Genomic DNA, 25,517 nt, shown 5'->3' on the forward strand with positions numbered 1-25,517 from the left:
TTTTGAGACGGAGTCTTGCTCTGTCGCCCAGGCTGGAGTGCAGTGGCACGATCTTGGCTCACTGCAAGCTCCACCTGCCGGGTTCACGTCATTCTCCTGACTCAGCCTCCCAAGTAGCTGGGATTACAGGTGTCCGCCACCACGCCCGGCTAATTTTTTTTTAATATTTTTAGTAGAGACGGGGTTTCACTGTGTTAGCCAAGATGGTCTCAATCTCCTGACCTCGTGATCCGCCCGCCTCGGCCTCCCATAGTGCTGGGATTACAGGCCTGAGCCACTGCGGCCGGCCGGTAGGCCACCATTTATGCCCAACTGGCTAAACATTCATTTGATTCCGACTTTGACTAGTGTGTTCTATGAAGTTGGGCTCCTTCTCCATTTTAATGAAATAAGCAGAAATAAAGGTCTGAACTGAAAAATATACAGATAAATAAATAATAAAGATCTGAACTGATAAAGATAGCAGCAGGAAGTTAGCAGAACAATAGTCTCAAGCATTCAATATCCAAATTTGCCATGGCACTTCACTGGCAAGGGAGTCCAACTGTCCTATGTGAAATCCATATATACTGATTTTGTAGACAGCATGGACTACATCAGGAACTAGAATAATGAAATGTGTGTTTTGACCTGATTCCCCTGACTACTATTCTGTGACCTTGGGTAAGTCACCTAACCTGCCTGAGCCTCAGTTTCCTCACCTATAAAATGGAGATGATGGCTTTCACATTCCTTTCAGAGTTCAATGAGGCTCAAATCAGTTAATGAGAATAAAAAGATAGTGTAATTTGAGAGAACTATAATATTTGAGACAGAATGACTTTTTTTTTTTTTTTTTTTTTTTTTAAAGAGACAGGGTCTTACTCTGTCTTCCAGGCAGGAGTGCAGTGGCGGAATCACAGTTCACTGCAGCTTTGAACTTCTGAGCTCAAGCAATCCTCCCGCCTTAGCCTCCCAAAGTACTGGGATTATAGACATGAGCCACTGCACCTGACCAGATGTTATTATTAATGAGAAAATCTTGCAGGTTACATCTTCTCTAAGGCTGTAGGAATCAAATGTGGTCTATTTTAATCAAACAAACTCAAGTATAAAAATTGACAAAATTCAAATGACACAACTTACTTGAGTGTAAATGGTAGATTCTAAGTGGCTTTTAATCTTCAGCAAAGGCTTTGCACCATCTACCCATTTAATATCCACGTTACATTGCTGTGAACAGAAAATTAAGTTTCTGTAACATAACAATGGATAGATGAACAACATATAATATCTTTATGCATTTAAACATTTTTTCAGAAATGAATTTATTAATTTCATACCAAGAGATTATTGGAGAAAATACTCTGCCTTTAGAATAAATATATCATAAATCATTTTAAATTTCCAATCCTTTGCAGACTGATATTTTCATAAATTACAGTAAAATGAATTACTTAAATAATTTTTTAATATTATGCACAAAATCTGAGCCCCACTAAAAGACTGTTATTAAAATCAACAGACATAAAATTACTTTGTCAAACTGCTACAAATTCTAAACATCCATATTTCACGTTTATCTTTGTTGTGGACCCGCACCGGCCCTCAGACCTCACTTTGAGTAACATTGTACTAAACAATCGAGACCAACAGAATTCTATTTTTTGCACATTTAATCATGATTACTTCAACAAATGCAGTATTTTCCTACCCTTCTTGATTCTGCATCATTCAGATTCAAGTAGCCTGGGGGAAGATTGGCGGAAACTGGCAGCTGCTGCTCAAATGTGATGATTCTACCATCTTTCAGCAAAGGTACCCAGGCAAATCCAACTGCCAAGATAATAACCAACCGTGAGAAAGGAAATAACAAATGCAATCAGTAGGGGGCGGGGCAGGGCAGGGTGGTGATGTCTCCAGGGATCTATGTGTGGGAGTTCAGGTGCTGGGCAACTGAGTACTGGGGAAGGAACAATGGGTTTGGATGAACTCTCAATCCCAGCCTGACCACTAACAAGTTATGTACTCTATTTCCTTGACCATAAAAATGGGAATAACAACACAAGAATCTTTTTCATCTTTTCATCTACCAAGAATTATTGAGAAACCAGAGTGAGATTACATGAAAACACTTTAAAACTTTATAAGTGCATCAATATCATTATATTTATGCTTTGGGAAATATTTTTGGTAGATTTATTTTTAAAAGGCTCAGATAGTTCTCATCCATTCTTACACTAAGAGTGCAGAGTCTCATGGCTGAGACTATTTCAGATAACAATCACATGTTCCAAAATTTCTTATGGCTACCCTAGGGTAAGGAACTGTGGAAAATTAAGGTCACAAAGTCACGGTTACACTCCATATTTATACAAGGCAGTAGGCATAAATCATTTAGTTAGGCAGAGTTTTCCTGATTACAGAAGGAAGAGGTGTAGGTGTAGGTAGGAGAATGCAGCCAGGGAATAGTGTTTATGACTTGAATCTATCAAGAGATTTTCCCCAATCTCTACATTTCTTAACAGTTCTCCCCAAAAGAGCCTTTTGGCTTTCAATTAGAAAACTCATCATGTTCTAGCTAAAAAAGCCAGAGCCATCTGTGTTGCTCAAGTTGAGTGGTGTCAGTATTTCCATTATAGAGATTACTCTGGGATTCAAGTGTTTATAACTCAGCTGTAAAAAAGCTTGCTCTGGACTGAGTTTTGGCATATGACAGAGGGTATTGGCTGGAGAACATTTTTTAAAGCCACTGCTTTGTGATTCTTTAAAATTCTTTGTGTGACTCTGTGTGTGTGTGTGTGTGTGCGTGTGTGTGTGATACTGTGAACACAGAAGTCAACACAAATCTGGTTAGAATGATGTTTTCATTTATGTGTTTAATTTGGCAAATGCTTTAATTCTTAAAAGGAGACTAAAACATTGCTTCTTTAAGTAGACTAAATGGCTTTCTCAGACTCCGAAATGTGCCTGATGGGCATCTTTACTAGTTCAACTACAGAAATGGTTTACCCAGACCTTTTCTTTTATAAAAGGCAGAGGAAAGTAACATGAGCAGAAGAACCATTAGAAATGACTCTGTCAAAGTAGTTAAACTAAAAATTTGACGAATGAGAAAAGATTTCCAGCCCTGAAAATAGGAAAATGAAAGGAAAATCTATTTCTTGTTCTTATGCAACATTTTAAAATAGAAATTTTTATTGAGACTTCATTCAGATATACCATACAATTCATTTATTTAAAGTGTACACATAGTGGTTTTTAGTATATTTGCGAAGTTGTATCTCCATGACCACCACTTAATTCCAGAAATTTCCATCACCCCCAAAATAAATCCCATAGCCCTTAGAAGTCACTCCCCGTTTCCCTCTTCTCCCAGACCCTGGCAACTGATAGTCTACTTTCTGTCTCTGTGGGACTGCTCAGGCAACATTTTTGTACTGTAAATGAATCAGAGCACAACCAAGCATGTCCCCTATTCAAAACTCATAGAGAGCACTTGGAAGCTGTAATGGTACAATGTCAAGCATACCATCTGGCTCAAAGGTGGGAAGTCACTTAAAGAATGGACAGTTCAAAGTGATGAGTGGCTCACAGAATAACCATTTCATGCTCCACTGAGCATCCTGTCCACCTCTGTCTAGGATTTGGATAACGAATCGGTAATTTAGCTTTCAGGATGTACACACGGTCATGGGTTCTTATCGTTCTGCTAGTTTTCTTCTCAATCCTCAAAGCCCCTACCCTGAACTAACTGCAATTTCTATGGGGATGAAGAACAGATCCACACTACCTGCAAAAGGAACTCCCTCATTTTCAGTTCTGCTGCCTGCTAGGTATCACTCCAATGTCTCACTAGCACCTAAAACTCAACTGATGTTGTCCCAAACCTGCCATCCCGACCCACAGTTTTGCTACTGGCAATACCTTCTTTCCAACCACCCAGTTTTGAAACTTTATTGCTAACTAAATCATCTCTCTAATAGCCAATCACTTACCAGGTCCAATATGTTCTTCTTCTGCACTTCCCTTTCTCTCTGCCCCCCGGCACCCACCCCGCTACTGCCATAGTGCGGCCTCTTCCTTTCCCGGACCTTTGAAATAACCCTCTAACTGGTTTTCCTTTCTTCCTCTTCCTGCTCCTACTTGCCTTGCCCATTATACTGCTGCCTGATTGGTTTTCCTGAAAAACAGCTCTAATGTTTAAAACTCTCCAATAGTTCCATTGTGGTGATGGAATAAAATCAAATCTATAGCCTGGTATTCAAGGCTTTCCAAAATCTGATGCCTCCTGTTCAACCTGACATCCTATGATCCCCCTCCGAGCACCCTGTGCTCCAGGCTTAGTGAACTACTTGTGGTTCCCTGTCCATGCCCCTTGATACTCTGCCTCTGTACAAGCTGCTCCTTCACCTCATAATCCCCTACATTCCTGCCATCGTTGCATTATGGAACCCCACCCAACCCTTTAAGGCCTCACTCAAACATCGTCTCCTAGAAGCCTTCTCCGATTCTCAGCCACTCGTCCCTCCACCAGCTGAATAACTTGCTCTTCTAAGTTCACGTTGCACTACTTTCTTAAACACCACTTTCTATCTTGTATTATAATTGTTTACGCAGGACTCATTTCCCTTACTAGATCATATCCTCACTGAAGATGAGATCTGTGTTTGAGTCTCCACTATATTCTCCAAAGTGCCTACCACAGTATCTTGTACATAACACAGTTTGAGTATGCCTTATCTGAAACTTTTAGCAACAGAAGTACTTCAAATTTCTGATTTTTTCAGATTTTGGAATATTTGCATTATACCAGTTGAGTATCTCAAATCCAAAAATTCAGAATATGAAATGTTCCAATGAGCATTTCCTTTGAAGATCTTGCCAGTGCTCAAAAAGTTTCCAATTTTGGAGAATTTTGGACTTGGGGATCTGGGATGCTCAACCTGTATGCAGAAATATTTGCTGAATGAATGAATGAATGAATGAATAGTACAGACTAGCTGGGATCTGAATCTTAGGACATGCTGATGTTCATAAAGTGCTTGTGATACAAGCTATGTTCACAAGGCCTTCTATTTCTGCTAAGGATGCTACCCATTGGTTTACTTAAAGCCTTCCTGAATGGGCCCATGACGAGAGCTTCACTACTGAAGCTTATTCAAGTTTGTTAAATCAGTCATCTTCTCATTAGAGCTAGTCAGCCCCCCACCTCCCTCTGGCTCACAGATGTCCCTGGGTCTGGGCTCACTTCCCTCTTCCTCAGTGAGCAGAACTGGAAAATTCTGGTTGCTGGGCAATTCTACATAAAAGAAATAACAAAAATACTATATCACAATATGTGTTTCTTTTTGAGAATAGCAATATTACTTTATGTTGCTTATAGTAGTCTAAGCACATTGGCAAGCATATGGACAATGATATTTGGTAGAAACGATACTAAAATGAACATATAATATGCATTTTACCAATGAACTTTTAAAATCAGAAATGTGCTTGATATGGTTTGGCTGTGTCCCAACCCAAATCTCAATGTGAATTGTATCTCCCAGAATTCCCACATGTTGTGGGAGGGACCCAGGCGGAGGTAATTGAATCATGGGGGCCGGTCTTTCCCGTGCTATTCTCATGATAATGAATAAGTCTCATGAGATCTGGTGGTTTATCAAGGGTTTCTGCTTTAGCTTCTTCCTCATTTTTCTCTTGCCACTGCCAAGAAGTGCCTTTCACCTCTTGCCATGATTCTGAGGCCTCCTCAGCCATGTGGAAGCGTAAGGTTCAATTAAACCTCTTTTTCTTCCCAGTCTCAGGTACGTCTTTATCAGCAGCATGAAAATGAATGAATACAGTGGTTTTTGGTCAAGGGGAGAAGTGGTCTATAGCTTGATGAAAAGAAGTTATATCCTGGACAATTCCATTTCAAATTCCATTTCAAACAGAGAGAGGCATTTAAAGAGTACACATACCTGGAGTTTCAACTGTGTCCTGCTTTTTGGTTGTTCCCTTTGTGTTAATTTCACAACTTACATGATAAAAAGTGAAAAGCAAATGATGTTTTTGATGTAGGTGAATGGGAAGCTCAATTTTAATCTGAAATGAAAGCAAAATTACACATGGCACTTTGTTTTCTCAAGCTGAAACTGTCAGACATTTAGTTCAGTTTCATCATACTGCTCCAAAAATACTTCCTAAAGGACTGGCCAAGTGGCCAAATAGTATTATTTAAATATATTCCAAATGCTTTTCTGGTCAGTTTCAGTTTGACAGCAATATTCTGAGTTGTGAGAGTTGATTTATTACTTTTGCTGGAGAGTACAATGGATTCTCCTGGATTCAATTTTGCAGCATAATTTTCTAAAACACTAAGTCAAAACCACATCCTCACAGCCCAGGGATACTATGCAACTCAATCTGCATCAATGAATGCAACCCATTTAAAATGTACACAGAATTTGAAAGGCTACTTTTTTTCCAAGTTGTTGCTCTCTTTTGCATGAAAAAATTAAGCCATTACAAATAAATATGCAAAAAGTAACTACGGTCTTATGATATCCACAAATTATAGTTTATAGAAATTTCTCTAGAAGAAAAACACAACTTTGCTCTTAAAGATGAAAATTATCAGCCATGACATATACATTTAGTTAAAAATTAATTGTTGTAATAAAGTATCGCAAGTAATTTTCTAATCAGATCCCAACTGAATGTTTGTAATGCCTCCTGAAAGTATGTAAGACAGAAATGTAAGACAGAAAGTATGTAAGCTGAAACTGTCAGACATTTAGTTCAGTTTCATCATACTGCTCCAAAAATACAGATTTAAATGATTTGATGCGCATGCATGTACCCACCAAGGTACACATGCAAATACTCTCTGTCTCTCTCCGTCAATATACAGTGAATGATTGAAAAGCATGTTCATTTTAGGCATCCTAAAAATAACGTGCGTTACTTACTACATGGTCAAGTTTTTTGTAGTGACTGATGTTGGTTACAGAGATACACATATTTAACAACTTGGTAATGGACATCTGGTCCAATTATCATTCGTACAAGGCATGGTTTTGATGTTATAACTAATGTCTGTTTTAGGTATATTTCACTACAGAACATGCCTATTCACAGCATCCAGACCATCTGGGCATGTAATGCTCTGCTGCACATAAATATGGGCATACTCCCTCCCTTGATGGCAAAAATACAAGGCGATACTATCCCCTCCCCGTCCCCCATGAAACTAGGGACACTGGATTGAAAGAAAGTGAGCAAGGTCTAAGGCTGTGATATAAGGCTTCCATACAACAGCAGGTGGACATGGCAAAATCACCACAGCGAGGGGGATGGTTTCAGACCAAGCCAAGAATGGAGACACGTGGACTGAGGAGCAGGGACAGTAGAGCATCTGGGCTGGGATGCCCATCCAGGTTCCATAGAGACATACAGGAATCAAAAGGAGACTACAGATTTGGATATGCCAGATACATATAGACCAGAAGTGGCTGTGACAGAGATACTAAGAGACATGCTGGGAAGCACACAGAGACGCAGACGTGGAGAAGTAGGAAGAAGGAAAGAGGGGCAGAGACAGGGTTTCAAAGGCAGAGACACAATTTGAGAGGCTGAGTCAGGAGGAAGCACAGATACTCAGAGACCCAACCATACCCCTTTTTCTGCTTTGCACCGAAGCATTCAGGCCAGCCAGTGGGATTCTGGTGGCCCAGCTGTATCACTGTCTCTCCTAGTATTTCAGTTACAGAGAGACTGCACCCTACTATGTAAAACCATAAGGGGAAAGAGCTAGAAAGGCATTCTGAAAATCTCTTCTGAATTTCTCATTTTAAAGCTGAGGAAATGGAGACTCTGAAGGGGGAAGTGACTTGATGTTATAGAGCCAGCACTGTCAAAGCTAGGAGGGCTAGAACCTAGCTCCACTCTCGTATTTGTCTCCTGCATTGTTACCTCAAGTCGAAGAGCCCCTTAAATTGGGGGGTAAATCTTCTACTACCATCAAAAGGCACCAAGCAGGACAGTAGCACTCTGTTTTGTAATATTTTCTGTTTTCATGGAACAAAACACTCAGGGATTGAAAGTGCAGGTAAAATGATGAAAATGATTCAAAGAGAAAAAGAATTCCAACCACTGCATTTTAAAAATGTCAGGATAATATATTTTTACCTCATCATAGAACTCTGGATTTTGATTGTGATGCGAGACAACAGCATAAGCATTTGTGGTAAAAACAGACCCTGCAGGTTTTCCATAAATACACTGCAAAAGAAGGAAACAGAGTCACCACTCTAAATGCAGGTCTGTAAATGTGATACCATGGAACCACATACAGTTAGGGGCATCTGTCAGTACAGGGCCATGGCCAAGCCCACCTGGCAGTCACCATGAGCCTGTAAATTCCAATCATTTACACCGTAACTCCAGACACCAAATCGGACACCATGTAACTTGGCTGTACCGATGCTTCTGAATTTCCAGCCATCAAAGAAACACAATCTCAAACTACTTGATAGTAAGGAGCTGAACAGACCTAGTCATTTGGAAGAGAAACACTTGTCTCAAACCAGGCCTGTAAAGCTTACTTCCTTCATGCTACTTGCATTTCTTAATATGAGAGGCTCCCCATCAACCAGTTGGCAACATTTGTTAAATGCTCTTTGTGCAGTGGGCAAGGTGAAGCATGTTTAAAAAGTTCTAGCAGACACATTCCTGGTCTAAAGGAATTAAAAAATTGAATGTGTATTAAGCTACAGACAAGCTTGCTGTTCTCTCACATTTTTAAATGTGGCACTTTATGAGCCACATTTTAAAATATCACTGGCTTTCTGTTATACCAATAAAATAAATGTAAGGCTTTCTATGGTTCCACGGAAAGATCCAATTTCATTTCTAGTGGGAGTTTTGCACTTCTATAGGCCTAATAGGCTCAAGGATGAATATGGAGTCAGCATGCCAACGCACTAATTGCCTCACTCTGTTACTTTAGAGCGAGCAATCCAGGCCAGCCAAGAAATGAAATTGAAACTCCATATGAGTGAATATCCAACTCTTCTTAAATACGGTTATGAAGGCAATTTGCAAGAACTGCTGAGAAGTAACCTAAGAGTCATTGGGTCTACAAAAGGATACTGCAAGGAGGAAATACAGCAGTTGTTCTCATCTCCACTGAACAGAGAACCAGACAAAACATATAGAATTTGAGCCAGTGAATCCTTAATTTAAGTTTCTCTGTTAAAAAAAAAAAAAAATCTCTTTACAAAGGTGGGGGCTATTATTCAATTACTTAGTCAGGAGCATTCCAGCCTGTTTCCCTAGGTGGTTTGAGTGTAAGACCCGGCATCCATCTGTCTGATTTAGGCTCATGCAAGAGAAATGGGGAGCCAGATAAACACGTCTTGCTGGCTAGATGTTCTGACTTCTCTTTCACGTCCCTGATTGATGGGTTACAGTTATAAAGAGTAAAAATATAAAGGCACTGTGGTGTGACAGGTATTTAAGGATTGCTGTATCAGATAGACTGAGATTCTGCTTTTCATAGACCACAATCCAAGACTGGAGGCACCATTTGGCCAGTCATGGAGTAGAAGTGCTATCTCAGATCAAAGCAGTCATGCTGTGCTTCTGTCAGCTCAAAGCCTACTCAGGTTTCAAGGAGAAAGGAGTTTATAGTCCCTTGATGGTACCATTATAAACTATCAGGTCATAAGAAAACGACCTTGCAATTGGGCATTGAAGCAATTGCAAAATCAAAAAGGAGCAAAAGCCAAAACCTGGTATTTTTAAAGCTATATATGCTCCTACTGCACTAATATTTAAACTAAGCCTTATAGTTAATATGTAAGAGTAGAAAACAAAGTATTACATTTGTCACTTTAGAACATTTTCTTTTTGATGTTGATACAATTAAACTTAGAGCATAAGACTACTGATTACCAAAATCTCCATCTCTACTAAAAACATACGCCTATCAATATCATAAACAAACCTTTAGAGCACTAGCGTCACTTTCATCTGAATCCCGGAATTCCACACAGACTGCAATGTTCCTTGCCTAAAATGATTAATCAGTCAAAATGAGTCACACAATTAGCAGATTATAAATAACATTTTATACTCCAAAAATGTATAGTTTACACGGTTACCTTGGCAAATGTTTTCTGGCTATCATATTTTAATTGCAAGGGATATACATACAGATGGTTTTTGTAAATAGTAAATGGATAACAATATTTTGTCATTTCTGGAACAAATTCTTCAACCTCCACAGTAATATTTTGACAATTCTTTTCAAAAGGCTTCAAGGGCACATATGAAGAAGTAATACAATCTATAGTAGGGAAGAAAAACAGGCAAAGATCATTCAGTTTAATAATCATTAACACATTCCTGCATGTATAAAAATATACATGAGTTGTATTCTCAAAAAGCGATTTAAAAAACGCAACTCTTAGTAATTGACCAAAAAAATCACACGACAATTTTAAAAACCCAAAAGGACAAGATTGAGTAGTCTGATGCTGATTTTAGTGGAACCCTTCATACCAGACGTGGAGTGCTATTTCGTTCTCAATGTCGAGTGATTTGCCAAATATAACACATCATAATTTTGACAAATTTAAACTCTGCAAAGAAATCCATTTCATTTTCCCTCCTGTGGCAGCAATTTAGCTTTCACTGCAAATTTTTATTGGTATCAGGGAAATAACAGTAAATTTATGCTTCCAATTAATTCACGGCAAGTCACTTTTAAAAAGTTAACTTGGTGCAGGTGCAAATTTTCACCTAAGAAATAATGGAGGCCTTTTGAAACTACAGATCTTATGATGTGTTACCAATGATAACCTCAATACTCCTGACCGTGAAAAAATACTAAGCCTCAGAGAAGTTTAGCAGCATATGTTATTGAAATTGTCACTGTAGTAAAGGTTATTCATATACTTAAGGGGCTCTAACACTGCTGGTCCTTACTGCGGAGCAGTAATGATGAAGAAGGAAGTCCCAAGGAGAGTTGGACCTGAGGATGCTGTATTTTTTGTTGGATTTGCTTTTCTGATTATTACAGTCATACATGCCTATAACAGCACCTGGAAGTAGAGAGTAAAGGTAGACAGGGACGGTTGCTCATTCCATTTCCCAGAGATAACTACTGTTGAGACTTTGGCATGCTTTCTTTTAGTCTTCTTTCTATGCATATTTTATATAGTAATATGAAAATTCTACTCTATGTATAGATCTTTATCCTAATTTTTTGACATTTATCTGATGTCTCATTCCATGAGCTCTTTGTAAACATTGCTTTTAATGGCTGCAACAAAGTTTCATGGTATCGGTGTGGCGTCATTATCTTAACCACACTGACAGTGTTGGATTCTGATTGATTCCAATTTTCCTCCAATATAAGTAACACTGCAAAGAACATCTTTATGGATCCATTTCTGCCTAGATTTCAATTACTTCTTTAGGAAAAATATAATCCATTGTACTCCTAGATGTTTTACAATATGAAGTGGATGCCACACCTCTGTTTACTATCCTTTACTGACTTCTCACTGCATTTAGGATAAAATTCAATTTTTTAAGGCATTACCACAGTCAATACAATTCCTTACGTGACCTGATGCTTCCTATTTTATCTCCTATCTCCATTGTTCCTATCACATACTACACTAGAGCTATACTGGATTCCCTTCTGTTTATGCAAACCCAGCTTGGTCTCACCTCAAGGTCTTTACAACATATGTGATGCCCTCAGTCTGAAAATGTACAGTCCCAATCACCACATGCTGGCTCTCTTTCTCCCTCTTCAGTTCCTGAGCTTAAGAGAGGTGTTCCCTGGCTACCCTTTTTACAGCTGCCCTTGTGATATGGTTAGGCTTTGTGTCTCCATCCAAATCTCATCATCAATTGTAATCCCCAGGTGTTGAGGGAGAGACCTGGTGGGAGGTGACTGTACCATGGGGTGGTTTCCCCCATGCTGTTCTTGTGATAGTGAGTAAGTTCTCGTGAGATCTGATGGTTTTATAAGTGTTTGGAAGTTCCTCCTTCATTCAATATTTATCTCACCTGCTACCACAAAAGACGTGCCTGCTTCCCCTGCTGCCATGATTGTAAGTTTCCTGAGGCCTCCCCAGCCATACAGAACTGTGAGTCAATTAAACCTCTTTCCTTTATAAATTACCCAGTCTTGGGTAGTATCTTTTTTTTTTTTTTTTGAGACGGAGTCTTGCTCTGTCGCCCAGGCTGGTGTGCAGTGGCATGATCTCGGCTCACTGCAAGCTCCACCTCCCGGGTTTACGCCATTGTCCTGCCTCAGCCTCCTGAGTAGCTGGGACTACAGGTGCCTGCCACCTCGCCTGGCTAGATTTTTTTTTTTGTATTTGTTAGTAGAGACGGGCTTTCACCATGTTAGCCAGGATGGTCTCGATCTCCTGACCTCGTGATCCGCCCGTCTCGGCCTCCCAAAGTGCTGGAATTACAGGCGTGAGCCACTGCGCCCGGCCTGGGTAGTATCTTTATAGCAGTGTGAAAAATGGACTAATACAACTTGTTTTCTTGTATACTATCTGTCACTCCTTCTAGACTTTAAACTCCCTAAGTTTAAAGCACCTAGCTGGTAGTCAATAAATGTTTACTCAATAGTTATTCAGTGAATCAATGCATAAATATACTCTCAAAATTGGAATGCCCTACTTATGAACATCTATGGATATCTATTACCAAACTATACTCCTACTCATGATAGGTGATAACACCTGGCCAAAACCTAGCCAGCATTAGGTAGCTTCACTCTAAACATTCTAATAGCTTTGATGGATGAGCAAAAGCATATTGTTTAATTTGCCTTACTGTCATTGTTATTACTAAGATTGAATATTTTTCCCATATTTACTAGCTACTTCATTTTATCTCTTGCAAATTGTGTTTTGTGTTTTCTATTTTTCTCCTGGGATCTTGGATTCTTGCCCTTAGACAAGAAAAGAAATCCTTCTCCTTTTTCATCTCTTAGTTGATGACAGAAGCAAAAGTTACCCAAGGCAAAAGGCAACAGAACCTGACTGGGACACACTCACAACTTCATATATATGAAACAGCATCTGATAAAATCAACTCAATTCACTTCCTAATCTGTAACTATTCATCATGCATACTGGGTTGAAAAGCATCCCCACCCCCACTCAAAATTCATATCCACCCGGAACCTCAGAATGTGACTTTATTTAGAAATGGGATATTTGTAGATGCAATTAGTTAAGATGAGGTCATACAAGATTAGATGGGCCTTAAATCCAATGACTGGTGTCCTTATAAGAAGGTCATGCGACGACAGAGGAGCAGTTGGAGTGACGTGCCCACAAGCCAACTGATGCCAAGGTTAGCCGCGAGTTATTGGAAGGTAGGAAGAGGCAAGGAATGGCTCTTCCCTAGAGCATTCAGAGAGAGCATGGCCCTGCGAACACCTTAATTTTGGACTTCTAGCCTCTGGAACTGTGAGAGAATAAATGTTTGTTGTCTTAAGCCACCCAATTTGTAATAATATTTTGTGTTATGGCAACCCTGGGAAACTATGCCATGCAAACCTCAAGAAAAATATTGAAAGGACAACAACCTGACATTCAAACACTATGCTTAAGGTTTATTTGCAATACGTTCTTACTTGATAAATCCACAGGAACACATTCTACTGTGATGTTTAGCTGCCCAGGTATAATCTGCAGTTTGGTCTTTTCTGGCCTGGATATAAAATAATAATATTTTAGAGTTAAAATTATGATTACTGAATGCACTGGTTACCCCTCCATCCAAACTTACAATTTTAAGCATTCTGTTTTTCCCATATATGACTCACATTCATCATTTAAAAGAACTGAGGATTCATCTATTAGATATATTTATTGCAGAAACACCAAACACTTACTTCTTATATTCTGAGAGCAACTTGAGAATGTCTTCACTTGAAAGCTTGCTACTGTCTTGTTTATACAGAGGAGAAAATCTCCCATCCAGATCGAGAGAGCCTTGAGTATCTTTGAAAATGGGTCTAAAACAGCAACAGAAGCATTTTTAAAAAAAGATACTCCATGTTGATAAATTAAGATAAAATTAGCAATGGTCGGAATGTAAAATAGTGAAACCACTTTGGAAACAGTTTGGCGGTTTCTCGTTAAGTTAATCACCCATCACTCTACAATCCTGCAATTCCACTCCTAGGCATATTTCCACATGGTACATGAATGTTCTTAATTTGTGCAGCAGCAATTTAACAAAAATTTATATAAATAAATGTTCACAGACGATTTACTTGCTATAGCTCCAGACTAGTTATTACTAGTTTTTATATTTATCAGATATTTATCAAAAAGTGAACGGGTAAGCAAACTGCTGTATATTCACACAATGAGATGCTGCTCGAAGCGAACTACTGATTCACACAACAATATGGATGAATCTCAAGAACACCGAGTACAAGAAAGCAAACATCAGAGGACATACTGCATTATTCCATTTATATGAAGGTGCAGAAGAGATGAAAAGTCATCTGCAGTGAAAATCAGATCCGTGGTTGCCTGGGACAGGGATAAGATGGCTGAATGGACAAGGGACAGGAGGAAATTTTCTGGGGTAATAGACATGTTCCATATCTGGTTGGGGTGGTAGTTACAGAACTGTATACATTCGTGAAAATTCATGAAGCTAGAAATTTAAAATATGTAAATTTTATCAAAGGTAAAGTATATTTCCATAAAGTTCATAAAAAGCATAAGGATAAATTTATATGGGGCAATTACAATATAGAGTCAGTTCTCTGTATCCATGGGCTCTACATTCGTGGATTCAAAAAACCATGGATAAAAAATATTTGGAAAAAAGAACTGTGTCTATACTGAACACAAATAGATTTTTCTTGTCATTATTCACTAAACAATATAGTATAACAACTATTTATATAGCATTTACATTGCATTAGTAATCTACAGATGACTTAAAGTACATGGGAGGATGTGAGTAGGTTATATGCAGATACTACGTCATTTTATAGCAGAGACTTCAGCATTTGCAGATCTTGGTATCTGTGGGAGATCCTGGAACCAATGCCCCATGGATACTGAGGGATGACTATATATGTATAGTTTCTCATATGAACTTGATTATTCCCTTCCCCTCTTCTTCTCCCATTTTTAAGCAACTATTCTACTGCTAAAATGGAAAACAATATACACGTACCCAACACACTGGAAGCAACTATAGCCTGAAACATATTTCCCCCCTGGTAGTACCTCTGAAGATGTGGTTATAGGCATTAATTAACCCCACTGTTCCTACTTCACATATATATGTATACTTCACACATATATACTTTATACACACACACACACACACACACACACACATATAAACACACACTTTAAGTTCTGGAATACACGTGCAGAACGTGCAGATTTGTTACCCAGGTATACACGTGCCATGCTGGTTTGCTGCACCCATCAACCCATCATCTACATTAGGTATTTCTCCTAATGTTATCCGTCCCCTAGCCCCCCACCCACCAACAGGCCCCAGTGTGTGATGTTCCCTTCCCCATGTCCATGTGCTCTCATTGTTCAACTCCCACCTATGAGTGAGAACATGTGGTGTTTGGTTTTCTGTTCTTGTGCTAGTTTGCTGAGAATGAAGGTTTCTAGCTTCATCCATGTCCCTGCACAGGACATGAACTCATCCTTTTTTATAGCTGCATAGTATTCCATGGTGTATATGTGCCATACTTTCTTTTTCCAGTTATCATTGACGGGCATTTGGTTTGGTCCCAAGTCTTTGGTATTATGAACAGTGCCACAATAAACATACATGTGCATGTGTCTTCAGAGTAGAATGATTTATAATCCTTTGGGTATATAATCAGTAATGGGATTGCTGGGTCAAATGGTGTTTCTGGTTCTAGATCCTTGAGGAATCGCCACACTGTCTTCCACAATGGTTGAACTAATTTACACTCCCACCAACAGTGTAAAAGCATTCCTATTTCTCCACATTCCCTCCAGCATCTGTTGTTTCCTGACTTTTTAATGATCACCATTCTAACTAACGTGAGATGGTATCTCATTGTGGTTTTGATTTGCATTTCTCTAATGACCAGTGATGATGAGCTCTTTTTCATATGTTTGTTGGCCACATAAATGTCTTCTTTTGAGAAGTGTCTGCTCATATCCTTCGCTAAGCACACCTCCTTTATTTCTAGTAAACAGGGGTTTATCATATATATTTTAAACATCCAGCCCAGCCTTTTGAGTAAGTTTTTACTACTGCTGAGAACCAAAACAATTCAGGAGGAAAAAAATACCTTAATTCCTCATCAGAACTGGAAATCAAAACTTCTAACTTTGAAGACTTCAAAATTATTTTTTCTACTGGTAAAACGGCATCAAGCAGCTACTGGTATGGCCCAAAGAGGGACCGTATGCCACAGTGGTCTAGAGATGACTGTGAAGGCAGGTGCCCTGGGTTCTGATCCATGTTCTGCCACATGCTGTGTGAACTTGGAAAATAATTTATATTTTTGTCTTTCTGCTTCACTTCTGGGCCTCAATTTCCTCATCTTCAAAGACAGGGATAACAGTACCCACCTTTTAAGACAATAGACATGAAGCACGTAGATAAGTGCCTTGAACAGAGTTAGCACTTGATAAATATATATATATATTTTTTTTTCCCTGAGACGGAGTCTTGCTGTCGCCCAGGCTGAAGTACAGTGCTGTGATCTTGGCTCACTGCAACCTCCACCTCTCGCGTTCAAGCAATTCTCCTGTCTCAGCCTCCCAAGTAGCTGGGATTACAGGCGCCTGCCACCACGCCCGGCTAATTTTTGTATTTTTAGTAGAGATGGGGTTTCACCATGTTGGCCAGGCTGGTCTTGAACTCCTGACCTTGTGATCCACCTGCCTCAGCCTCCCAAAGTGCTGGGATTACAGGTGTGAGCCACTGTGCCCGGCCAATAACTATTAACAATAATAATAGCAGCAGCAGCAATGGACTTTTCAGGCTGGAGCATTAAAAATATGCTGATATTTACAAGCCATACCTCACCTTCTATAATGCCTACATACACCAACCTCTGCTACTCTTTGCCATTCACCTATCCCTAGTTATCGTCGTTTTTTACTAGTCTGCAAAACGAGGACAATAGTGATCATTCATCTACCAACATACAATACATTTTGAGACCTTGTCCAAAATGAAATGATTATGAATAGTGACAAATAAAAGAGTTAATTAACTTAGAATCTCCTACCCTTATGCTATTCCCTAGTACCCATTGAACATAATTGATTGAATTATTCAGAACATGGTGCCCTTTCCGCAGAAGCCCCGGTGAGCTGTACAGGCTGTACCACAAACAAGTCAGTGAACCTGTACTTGTAAAATGGGGATAAACAAGAAACCTGTTTTAAGTCATCCCTGCATGGATTTACGAACTTTGGATAAAATAACGTAACCTACCATCAGGTATGAAATATAGTTAACATATGCTGGCAGAATTTGTCAGGAAGAAAATGTATTAATTACACACTCACATTGAATGACTTCATTATTTGCCTCTGAATTTTCAGTATGTTTTCCAGAAATATTCTCCGATAGATTTTCAAAGTATAAACCCAACCAACTCTGAAATAGGGGGCATACTGTACATAACCCACTATAATTTCTGCTTTTCTGAAAAAAAATTCCATTACTACCAAATAAACTCTGCTTTTAAATGCAGTAAAATTAAGTGGTGTCAGTCAGAACAGTAACCAAAGGCAAAGAAAACTTCCCTAAAGCAAGACATATGGAAAAAAAAAAAAAAAGAGAGAGAGGGTCTTTGATGCACAGCAAAGTTTAAGAGAAAGCATTCTTGGCTGGGCACAGTAGCTCAGCCCTGTAATCCCAGCACTTTGGGAGGCCGAGGCGGGTGGATCACCTGAGGTCAGGAGTTTGAGACCAGCCTGATTAATATGGTGAAAACTCCGTCTCTACTAAAAATACAAAAATTAGTTGGGTGTGGTGGTACATGCCTGTAATCCCAGTTACTTGGGAGGCTGAGGCAGGAGAATCGCTTGAACCTGGGAGGCGGAGGTTGTGGTGAGCCAAGATTGCGCCATTACACTCCAGCCTGGGCAACAAGAGTGAAACTTGTTGTCTCAAAAACAACAACAAAAATAATAATTATTACGTCCCAAGTGCCCCAAGATACAACTGGCCTGCCAGAAACACACTGCTGAATGCTGATTAAGTATAACAGCCCTTAACTTCACATATGAACGTGAGTGAGCAGGTCAGGATTATATTGTACAAACCTGGCAGCCCAAGCGAAGGGCATTCTGTATTGTCCAAGGCGGCTACACACTTGTTTAGCTGTCCTGTGCACCTTCTGGGCCGTCTAAGGTCAGAAACAAGAAGACAGGCTTATATTTGTTCAAAGTGCCATGGACCCACCCAGAAAAATAATTTCCCCAACTTACCGTTATAAAACATCAAAAATCTCGGGGGAAAAAAAAAAAACAAAAAACAACAACAACAAAAAAAACATAGAAATAGCCACAAGCAGAACAACATGCATCAGCCAGCCATTTTTCCAGTCCGAAGTATTTCATAAAGGCTTTGGATTTTCTCATTAACAGAGCTTCTGTCATTTATAGCAGAAGACAGACAAAATAGATATAGGGCACACTTTGCACCAAAGACCTCTACTGGAAAAATGTTCACTGGTTTTAACATGTACTTTATTTCACATAGCAGGCAAATGCTCATCATTCTTGGGAGAAGTTTCTTCTGGATACAGCTGCCCTTTCTACTCCCAAGATAAGGAGCAAGTCACCAGGAGTCAATGCAATTAGTCTAAGTGTGGGCAGGAGCTGCTGTTTGCACAGGCACGGAGAGATGACAAGGAGATAAACTGCCTATAGAGTCTAAACAGACCTCGAAATGCTGGCTGGATGCTTATCCCTAGGGGTACAGAGTGCTGGAGGCTTTTATCTATATTGTTGAGACATTTTTCCTCCACAAATTAGTCCCATCACATCAGCAACTTCCACTTAATAAACACTATTTGGGCACACAACGAAATGCCATGTACAACAGACTGATGTTTCATAAATACACAGTAGCTGGAGTGCTACTAGTGAACTCAACCATGAACCTTCCCCTCCTGGGGTCTCAGTTTTCCCACTTATAAAAGGAGAGGATGAGATTAGAGCAGTGATTTCCAAACATTTGAATTTCACAATTTTCTAGAAATTGTGGATGACAGTATAGGGTTGCCAACTTTTAATATTGCCACTTAAGGACATTCGACAAAAATATTTTTTAAATCCCTGCCATTTAATATGCCAACATTTCATGAAAGGAAGATACGCATAACCTTTAAAACGCAGGAAGGGCAAAGATCTCAGAATAAAGGGCAGCCCTCCGAATTAAACACATTTAGCTTCATGAAATGTTCACTGTCTTTCTTTTCCCGTTTCATCACAGACAGGAGTAAATCTGGGTATGAACTGACATTTGGGAACTATAGGACTGGATCATCTTTAATCTCCCAGCTCTGACATTCATTCTAGGGCTTTATGTAGGGCTGTAAGGAAAAGAACGGCTACGGTCAGGGATATGGTGTCAATTAGCAGATGCTGCCTAAAAGCTTTTGGCTCTTATTTTGATAATCAAGCAGAAATCAGATTATCACATTAAAAGAACACCAACGACAATAGGAAAATATGCCATGTTCCAAGTTTTAGCACACATACACAGTATACAATGTTTTCAGAATATATAGCATGCTCAAAGCAATGGCATTTAAAATATCAGCAAAGGGCAAATTTTACGTTAAGGTGAAATGTCGATCAACAATCTTTATAAATTACCTTTACTGGATCAGAATTTTTGATGTAGGGTTCTGCACAGTGTGTAATGTTTCCCTGCAGCACCTTTTCAATTCTTGCAACTAGAAAAATTTCAGGATGTGGATTCGTCACTGAGAAAATTCCCTGGGAAAAAAGTACTTCCGTTAGACTTTCTTACGTAACCTTGTACATATGGTTGTTTATGGTTAATGATTTTTAGTAAAGAATGTTCATATTCAACAAAGGATCGTGTCCAGGACCCTAGAAATAGATAGAATCTCCTTTCATACAGTTTTCAAAGCTTCCAACGTTCTTTTCAAAATGGATTTTATATTTTGTCACCAACCTCACATCTGTTAGCCTCCATAGTGCAGGTGTCACCGTTGCTGCTTTGCCTCTTTGGTTTGGTTGTGTATGCAAAGTGAGTTCTTCGACCTAATTTAATACAATGCGCATTGTTTGGCTTAATTGATGTGTGTTAAAATAGTGTACATTTCTCAAGTGGAACAAGATATACGTTTTTAAATGCAGCTGCATGTAACTCAAGAGCAATTAATATTTAACGAATATTTATTTTCACCAAGAAGGAAAAAGAAACTTTACTGCTCTAATATGGAAAAGCTAAATCATCCTTTAGAAGATATTCCTTTGCTGCAGTTCAAGAGCTCTTGTGCTTCCAATGCAAAGGTAGGAGACAGAGAATCCAAAACTCATTTTGTCCCCATACACTTTATTTAAACGTACTAATGCAGATGCAACCAAAGTTACATTTTTCTTTGAATGCATGTGGAACAGGAACACCTCCTGTCCAGTTTTGACTCCTTCCAAACATAATATCCTCTACATAGCATGTTAGTTGGTTATGCCTGTTGTTTAAAGGGGCATCACTAATGAATTCAAGAGGAAAAATCTATCACTGAGTCTCTACTAAAATTTCGTTTTTTTCCTTGGTATATTACCAACTTTGTTAATATAGTGATTTCCAGTTTCCAATGCATTTCAGACACATTATCTCATTTGTACCAGATAGAACCCTTGGAGGTAGACAAGGCAGAATAGAAAATTGAGTGTAAAAGGCTAATAATCCCCCCCAAGTCAAACAGCTTAGAAGGGTCCCAAGTAATGGCTGACTCAGCTTTGAATTCCCAAGCAGCAAGCATGGAACAAAGTGGTTCAAATTTCCTTGAGAAAATGAACAAAGTGGTTCAAAATTGCTTGTCAAATTTATTGGGTTCTGGCTCCAACATATTTATGGGTTTAAGCAAGTCACATTCTAAGTCCCAGGTTTCTCATCTGTGAAATAGCATGATAGTAGTGACTTCATACATCTCTTGTATGGATTAAATGAAGTAATGCACATCAGGTACCTTGTTATCACCCAGGTGGCCCACCAAAGCATCCCAAGGTCACAGAACCTGGCTTCTAGTACTGCCGGGAACATGCTGTTTGAGCTGTGAGGCTGACCACGTTGGCAGACTGCCCGAGCTTTCCCTGCAGAAGGTATGCTGAGCAGTACACCTTGAGTGCAGTGTTACGCTAACTGCCACATAACCATGCTAGATGGTTTTCATGCTTTATCTCATTCAGTCTTCATAAAAACCTTGAAATGTAGGCACTACTATATACACATTCTATAGATTAAGAAATGGAGGCTCAGAAAGGTTTGTGCAGTGAGTAAGTAGGTGAAGAAGATGGCAGTCCAGGCTTCCAGATTACACCGCCCATGCTATATTCTCTCTCAGCCCTGAGGTCCATACACCCAACATCTCATATGATGAGGCCAGATTAGAACAGTAATACTGCTGGGTGTGGTGGTTCATGCCTGTAATCCCAGCACTTTGGGAGGCTGAGGCAGGAGGACTGCTTGAGCCCAGGAGTTTGAGAACAGTAAGACTGATTATTGCTATAGCTAACATTTACTGAGCACCTATTGTTTCCCATTCCCAGTACTCTAGGCATTTCCTACTGATGCCAGCAATGAGTACTATAATTTTAAGGTAGTTGATAATTGATAAAAGCTTGCTGTTTTCACTTGCTTGAGATCACTGTTACTGCTACTACTCCTAGCTACTACGTTGCACTGACCAAACCCAGTGTGCCCATCACAGTGCTGAGTGTTTTCTTAGAACCACGCACCTTGTTTGTGCCTCCCCACAGCCCTTGGACACAGGTATGGTCACCACCTCCACTTGTAGATGAGGATGCTGAGGCACAGAGATGTCCGTTTTCTAACTGACCAGGGATTCTAATGATGGGGGACATTCTCTGGGGTTGTTTTACCTTTTGTCTCATCAGCTTCTGGTCCTCTCCCTGTCCCCAGAATGCAAAAGGTGGCCAGAGAGAGCCCAGAAATCCCACGTGGGTTGGAGGTCTGGCCGTTTAGGACAAGGTCTATGGCCCAGTCCTTGTTTCCCACCAAGGGGCATGAATATGCCTCCCCACCCCAGGGCGATTCTTATCCACTTTGCTGGCCCCTCCAGCTAGAGAATGGGCCAGGTCCTCTACCCCAGCCGCCAGCACTTACAAAGCTCCCAGGGTGTGGCAGGGCGTGTGCTAGTGTTCTATATTTCAGCACTTAATTACACTCATCTACTATTCTTGATCAAATTATTTCAAACAGACCTAAATTCAAATCCTACCATCACCACGACTAGCTGTGTAATGGTGAGCAGCTTACTTAACCTCCCTGAGCTTCAGTTTCCCCATCTGTCAAACAGTAGTGATTATATCATTTCATAAACTATTATGATTACATGAGACACTGATGGAATAATGTTGGCACACAGGAGATCTTTTTCAAATGTTGATTTTCTTCCTGTCCCAAATTACAAACTGGATGACATCTGAAATCATAATTTAAACTTCCTGCATTGAACATACAGCTGAGTGGTACACACTGAAGTTATATGGGAAATACACATTGGCTTAAAATGACTTATTTGATATTGTGCAGGAAATTTTAAACATAAAATTCAATAGCAGGTTCTCAAATATTTACAACACTTTACTTGCTCAATCCCTCTTTCAGAAGCATCCACCATCATTGTGGAATGTTCACAGAGGTGACAACTACAGTCTCAGTAACAAGCTAAGGGGCTATCAGGGAATAAGAGACAACTTGAGGACAAGCCACCAGAAATCCACAGCCCCAAAAAGACAGTGACAGTCCATGTAAAGAAGTCTTCCCCAATGTTTGATCATCTATATAAATCAGCATAATCTTTGACCCTAAAAATCCCAGTGCTTGGAATTTATTCTAAGGAGATAATTCAACAAATGAGCTAAGATGTGTGCACAAGAGATTCAATGCAGCATTATTTCTGACAGCAAATAATTAGAAATGTCTTAAGTAGCTAAATCAATGAAATGTCATGTTAGCCTTTAATATAAATGTGACTGATCTATAGATATTGATGTAGGATGATAAATATATTAAAAGAATACAGTAGGTATAAAACAACATGAATATAATTTTATAAGCATATACATAATGTGTATATATTTCTATATACACAACAGAGATGTCTGAAAAGATGTTTACCAAAATGTTAATAGGCATTGTCTTTTGGTGGCGAATTTTACCTTCTTTTTTATACTTCTTATATTATTTGAATTTTCTACATAAGAATGTACTTATTATAATCAGGAAAAAAAAGAATGGTATTTTTATTTAGAAAAAAATCAATCTCCTTACAACATGAACAGTTTTGTTCATATGACTCTTTCTACTTTTAATTCTATGCCATGCTCTCATTTCCTTTTAGCTGCAAAAGTCTAGCGAGCAGATGATCAAACCACTTCGCTAACTTCTTATTGCCTCCAGTCTGGTCAGAGGTCAGAATTCCAAGGAACAGTTAAGCTCTTTCTGAAAGGGAATCTTTGCTCCAGATAAACAGAAGAGTATAGCATTATAGCTATGACACAAGCACTTCCCACCCATTGCTTTTCAAGTAAAACTCCTTGTATAAAGAGACCACATGCCCCATCCAAATGACCTACTCATATTCAGAATGGACATGAAAATTAGGGATGGGAGAGTTAATTTAGGGTCAATTTTTCTTAAAAACCAAAACTTTCAAGCACTTATTGCCTTGCTCAGAAGTATACACATGAGTGTGGGTACAGGTATGTTTATGTGTGTTTGTATCAGCTTTCTTTTTGAGACAGAGTCTTGCTCTGTCACCCAGGCTGGAGTGCAGTGTGGCGTGATCTCAGCTCACTGCAACCTCCACCTCCTGGGTTCAAGTGATTCTCCTGCCTCAGCCTTAAGAGTAGCTGTTATTACAGGCACACACACCACCACGCCCGGCTAATTTTTTTTTGTGCCTTTAGTAGAGATTGGGTTTCACCATGTTGGCCAGGTTGGTCTCGAACTCTTGACCTCAAGTGATCCGCCCACCTCAGCCTCCCATAGTGCTGGGATTACAAGTGTGAGCCACTGCGCCTGGCCTGTATCAGCTTTCTATCTCGCAAAATAATTCCCTTGTATCTTACATCATGGTCCCATTAAAAATGTTCCTTTGGGCCGGGCGCCCGGTGGCTCAAGCCTGTAATCCCAGCACTTTGGGAGGTCGAGACGGGAGGATCACGAGGTCAGGAAATCGAGACCATCCTGGCTAACACGGTGAAATCTCGTCTCTACTAAAAAATACAAAAAAACTAGCTGGACGAGGTGGTGGGCTCCTGTAGTCCCAGCTACACGGGAGGCTGAGGCAGGAGAATGGCATAAACCCGGGAGGCGGAGCTTGCAGTGAGCTGAGATCCGGCCACTGCACTCCAGCCCGGGCGACAGAGCAAGGCGCTGCCTCAGAAAAAAAAAAAAAAAAAAAAGTTCCTTTGATAACATGTTACCAGCATGTTCAGTGGTTTCCATTTTTGCCCTCAAACTTCAGTCACCGGAAAAATATCTATCGAAAGACCTTATGAGAGAGAATGTCATGAAAACATTGGTCTGAAACCACGAAATAATGCAAGAATATTTCTGTTTCTTATTCTGAACGTACTGCTAAGACTAAATGTCATTCGTTACCTGCTGTATGTAGCGTAACTGAGATTCCGCAATTCCGTGAATGTAAGATTCAGGTGAAGAGCCCTTTGGGCTACCATCACTGGCCAGTTGGGTTGAAGAGCCCCACAGCATTTCGCGGACAGATGGGGGATTCAGGTCTATATGAAAGTCTGCTGAAATCTTACAATTGTTCTTTACATCAAATAAGGCAAGATTGATAAAAAAGGGCTCAACCTGGGAATAAAAACAGTTGTATTTTAAAACTGAGACTTTAGTAGGGGCATGGTGGGGAGGCGCACAAGTGCAAAATACGTTTTTTTCCCTCCAGTTTCTGTGATTACAATTCCTTTCTGAGTTCAACACTTAGCTAAAATTATATTATGGCTTATCTGCACAGAACAAAGGCTATTCCAAAACAACAGACTTCATCAAATTTTAACTTCTGTAAGGTGTAGATAATTTCACAAGTTATAAAGTTTACAAAAAAAAAATAGAAATCAAAAGCTACATTTAAATAACACAAAATGTTCTATGAATAAAATTTAATTCTCTACACGTAAATGTAAACTGAAACTACCTAAAAAATAATGCCAATATTACAGTATAGAAATAAATATTCTCTTCTGTCATGTTCCAACTTACTTGACTATACA

The 25,517-nt window shown here is 39.5% G+C and overlaps 1 protein-coding gene across 2 annotated transcripts in view; it reads right to left on the reverse strand.

Moving 5' to 3' along the window:
* The window catches only part of DOCK11 (dedicator of cytokinesis 11), a 192,744-nt gene that overhangs the window by 88,583 nt on the left and 78,644 nt on the right, over nucleotides 1-25,517 (reverse strand). For both annotated transcript variants that reach the window (XM_026451858.1, XM_026451857.1), the window contains exons 12-22: nucleotides 24,886-25,098; nucleotides 19,878-20,000; nucleotides 18,318-18,400; nucleotides 13,904-14,026; nucleotides 13,643-13,719; nucleotides 10,131-10,315; nucleotides 9,974-10,039; nucleotides 8,155-8,247; nucleotides 5,946-6,069; nucleotides 1,694-1,815; nucleotides 1,126-1,212 (exon numbers count right to left, since the gene is read on the reverse strand). In XM_026451858.1, coding sequence (XP_026307643.1) covers nucleotides 1,126-1,212; nucleotides 1,694-1,815; nucleotides 5,946-6,069; nucleotides 8,155-8,247; nucleotides 9,974-10,039; nucleotides 10,131-10,315; nucleotides 13,643-13,719; nucleotides 13,904-14,026; nucleotides 18,318-18,400; nucleotides 19,878-20,000; nucleotides 24,886-25,098 — 1,296 coding nt within the window. The remainder of the gene's footprint in view (nucleotides 1-1,125; nucleotides 1,213-1,693; nucleotides 1,816-5,945; nucleotides 6,070-8,154; nucleotides 8,248-9,973; nucleotides 10,040-10,130; nucleotides 10,316-13,642; nucleotides 13,720-13,903; nucleotides 14,027-18,317; nucleotides 18,401-19,877; nucleotides 20,001-24,885; nucleotides 25,099-25,517) is intronic.

This window comes from Piliocolobus tephrosceles, chromosome 12 (genome assembly GCF_002776525.5).
Source record: "Piliocolobus tephrosceles isolate RC106 chromosome 12, ASM277652v3, whole genome shotgun sequence".
NCBI classification, from domain to species: domain Eukaryota; kingdom Metazoa; phylum Chordata; class Mammalia; order Primates; family Cercopithecidae; genus Piliocolobus; species Piliocolobus tephrosceles.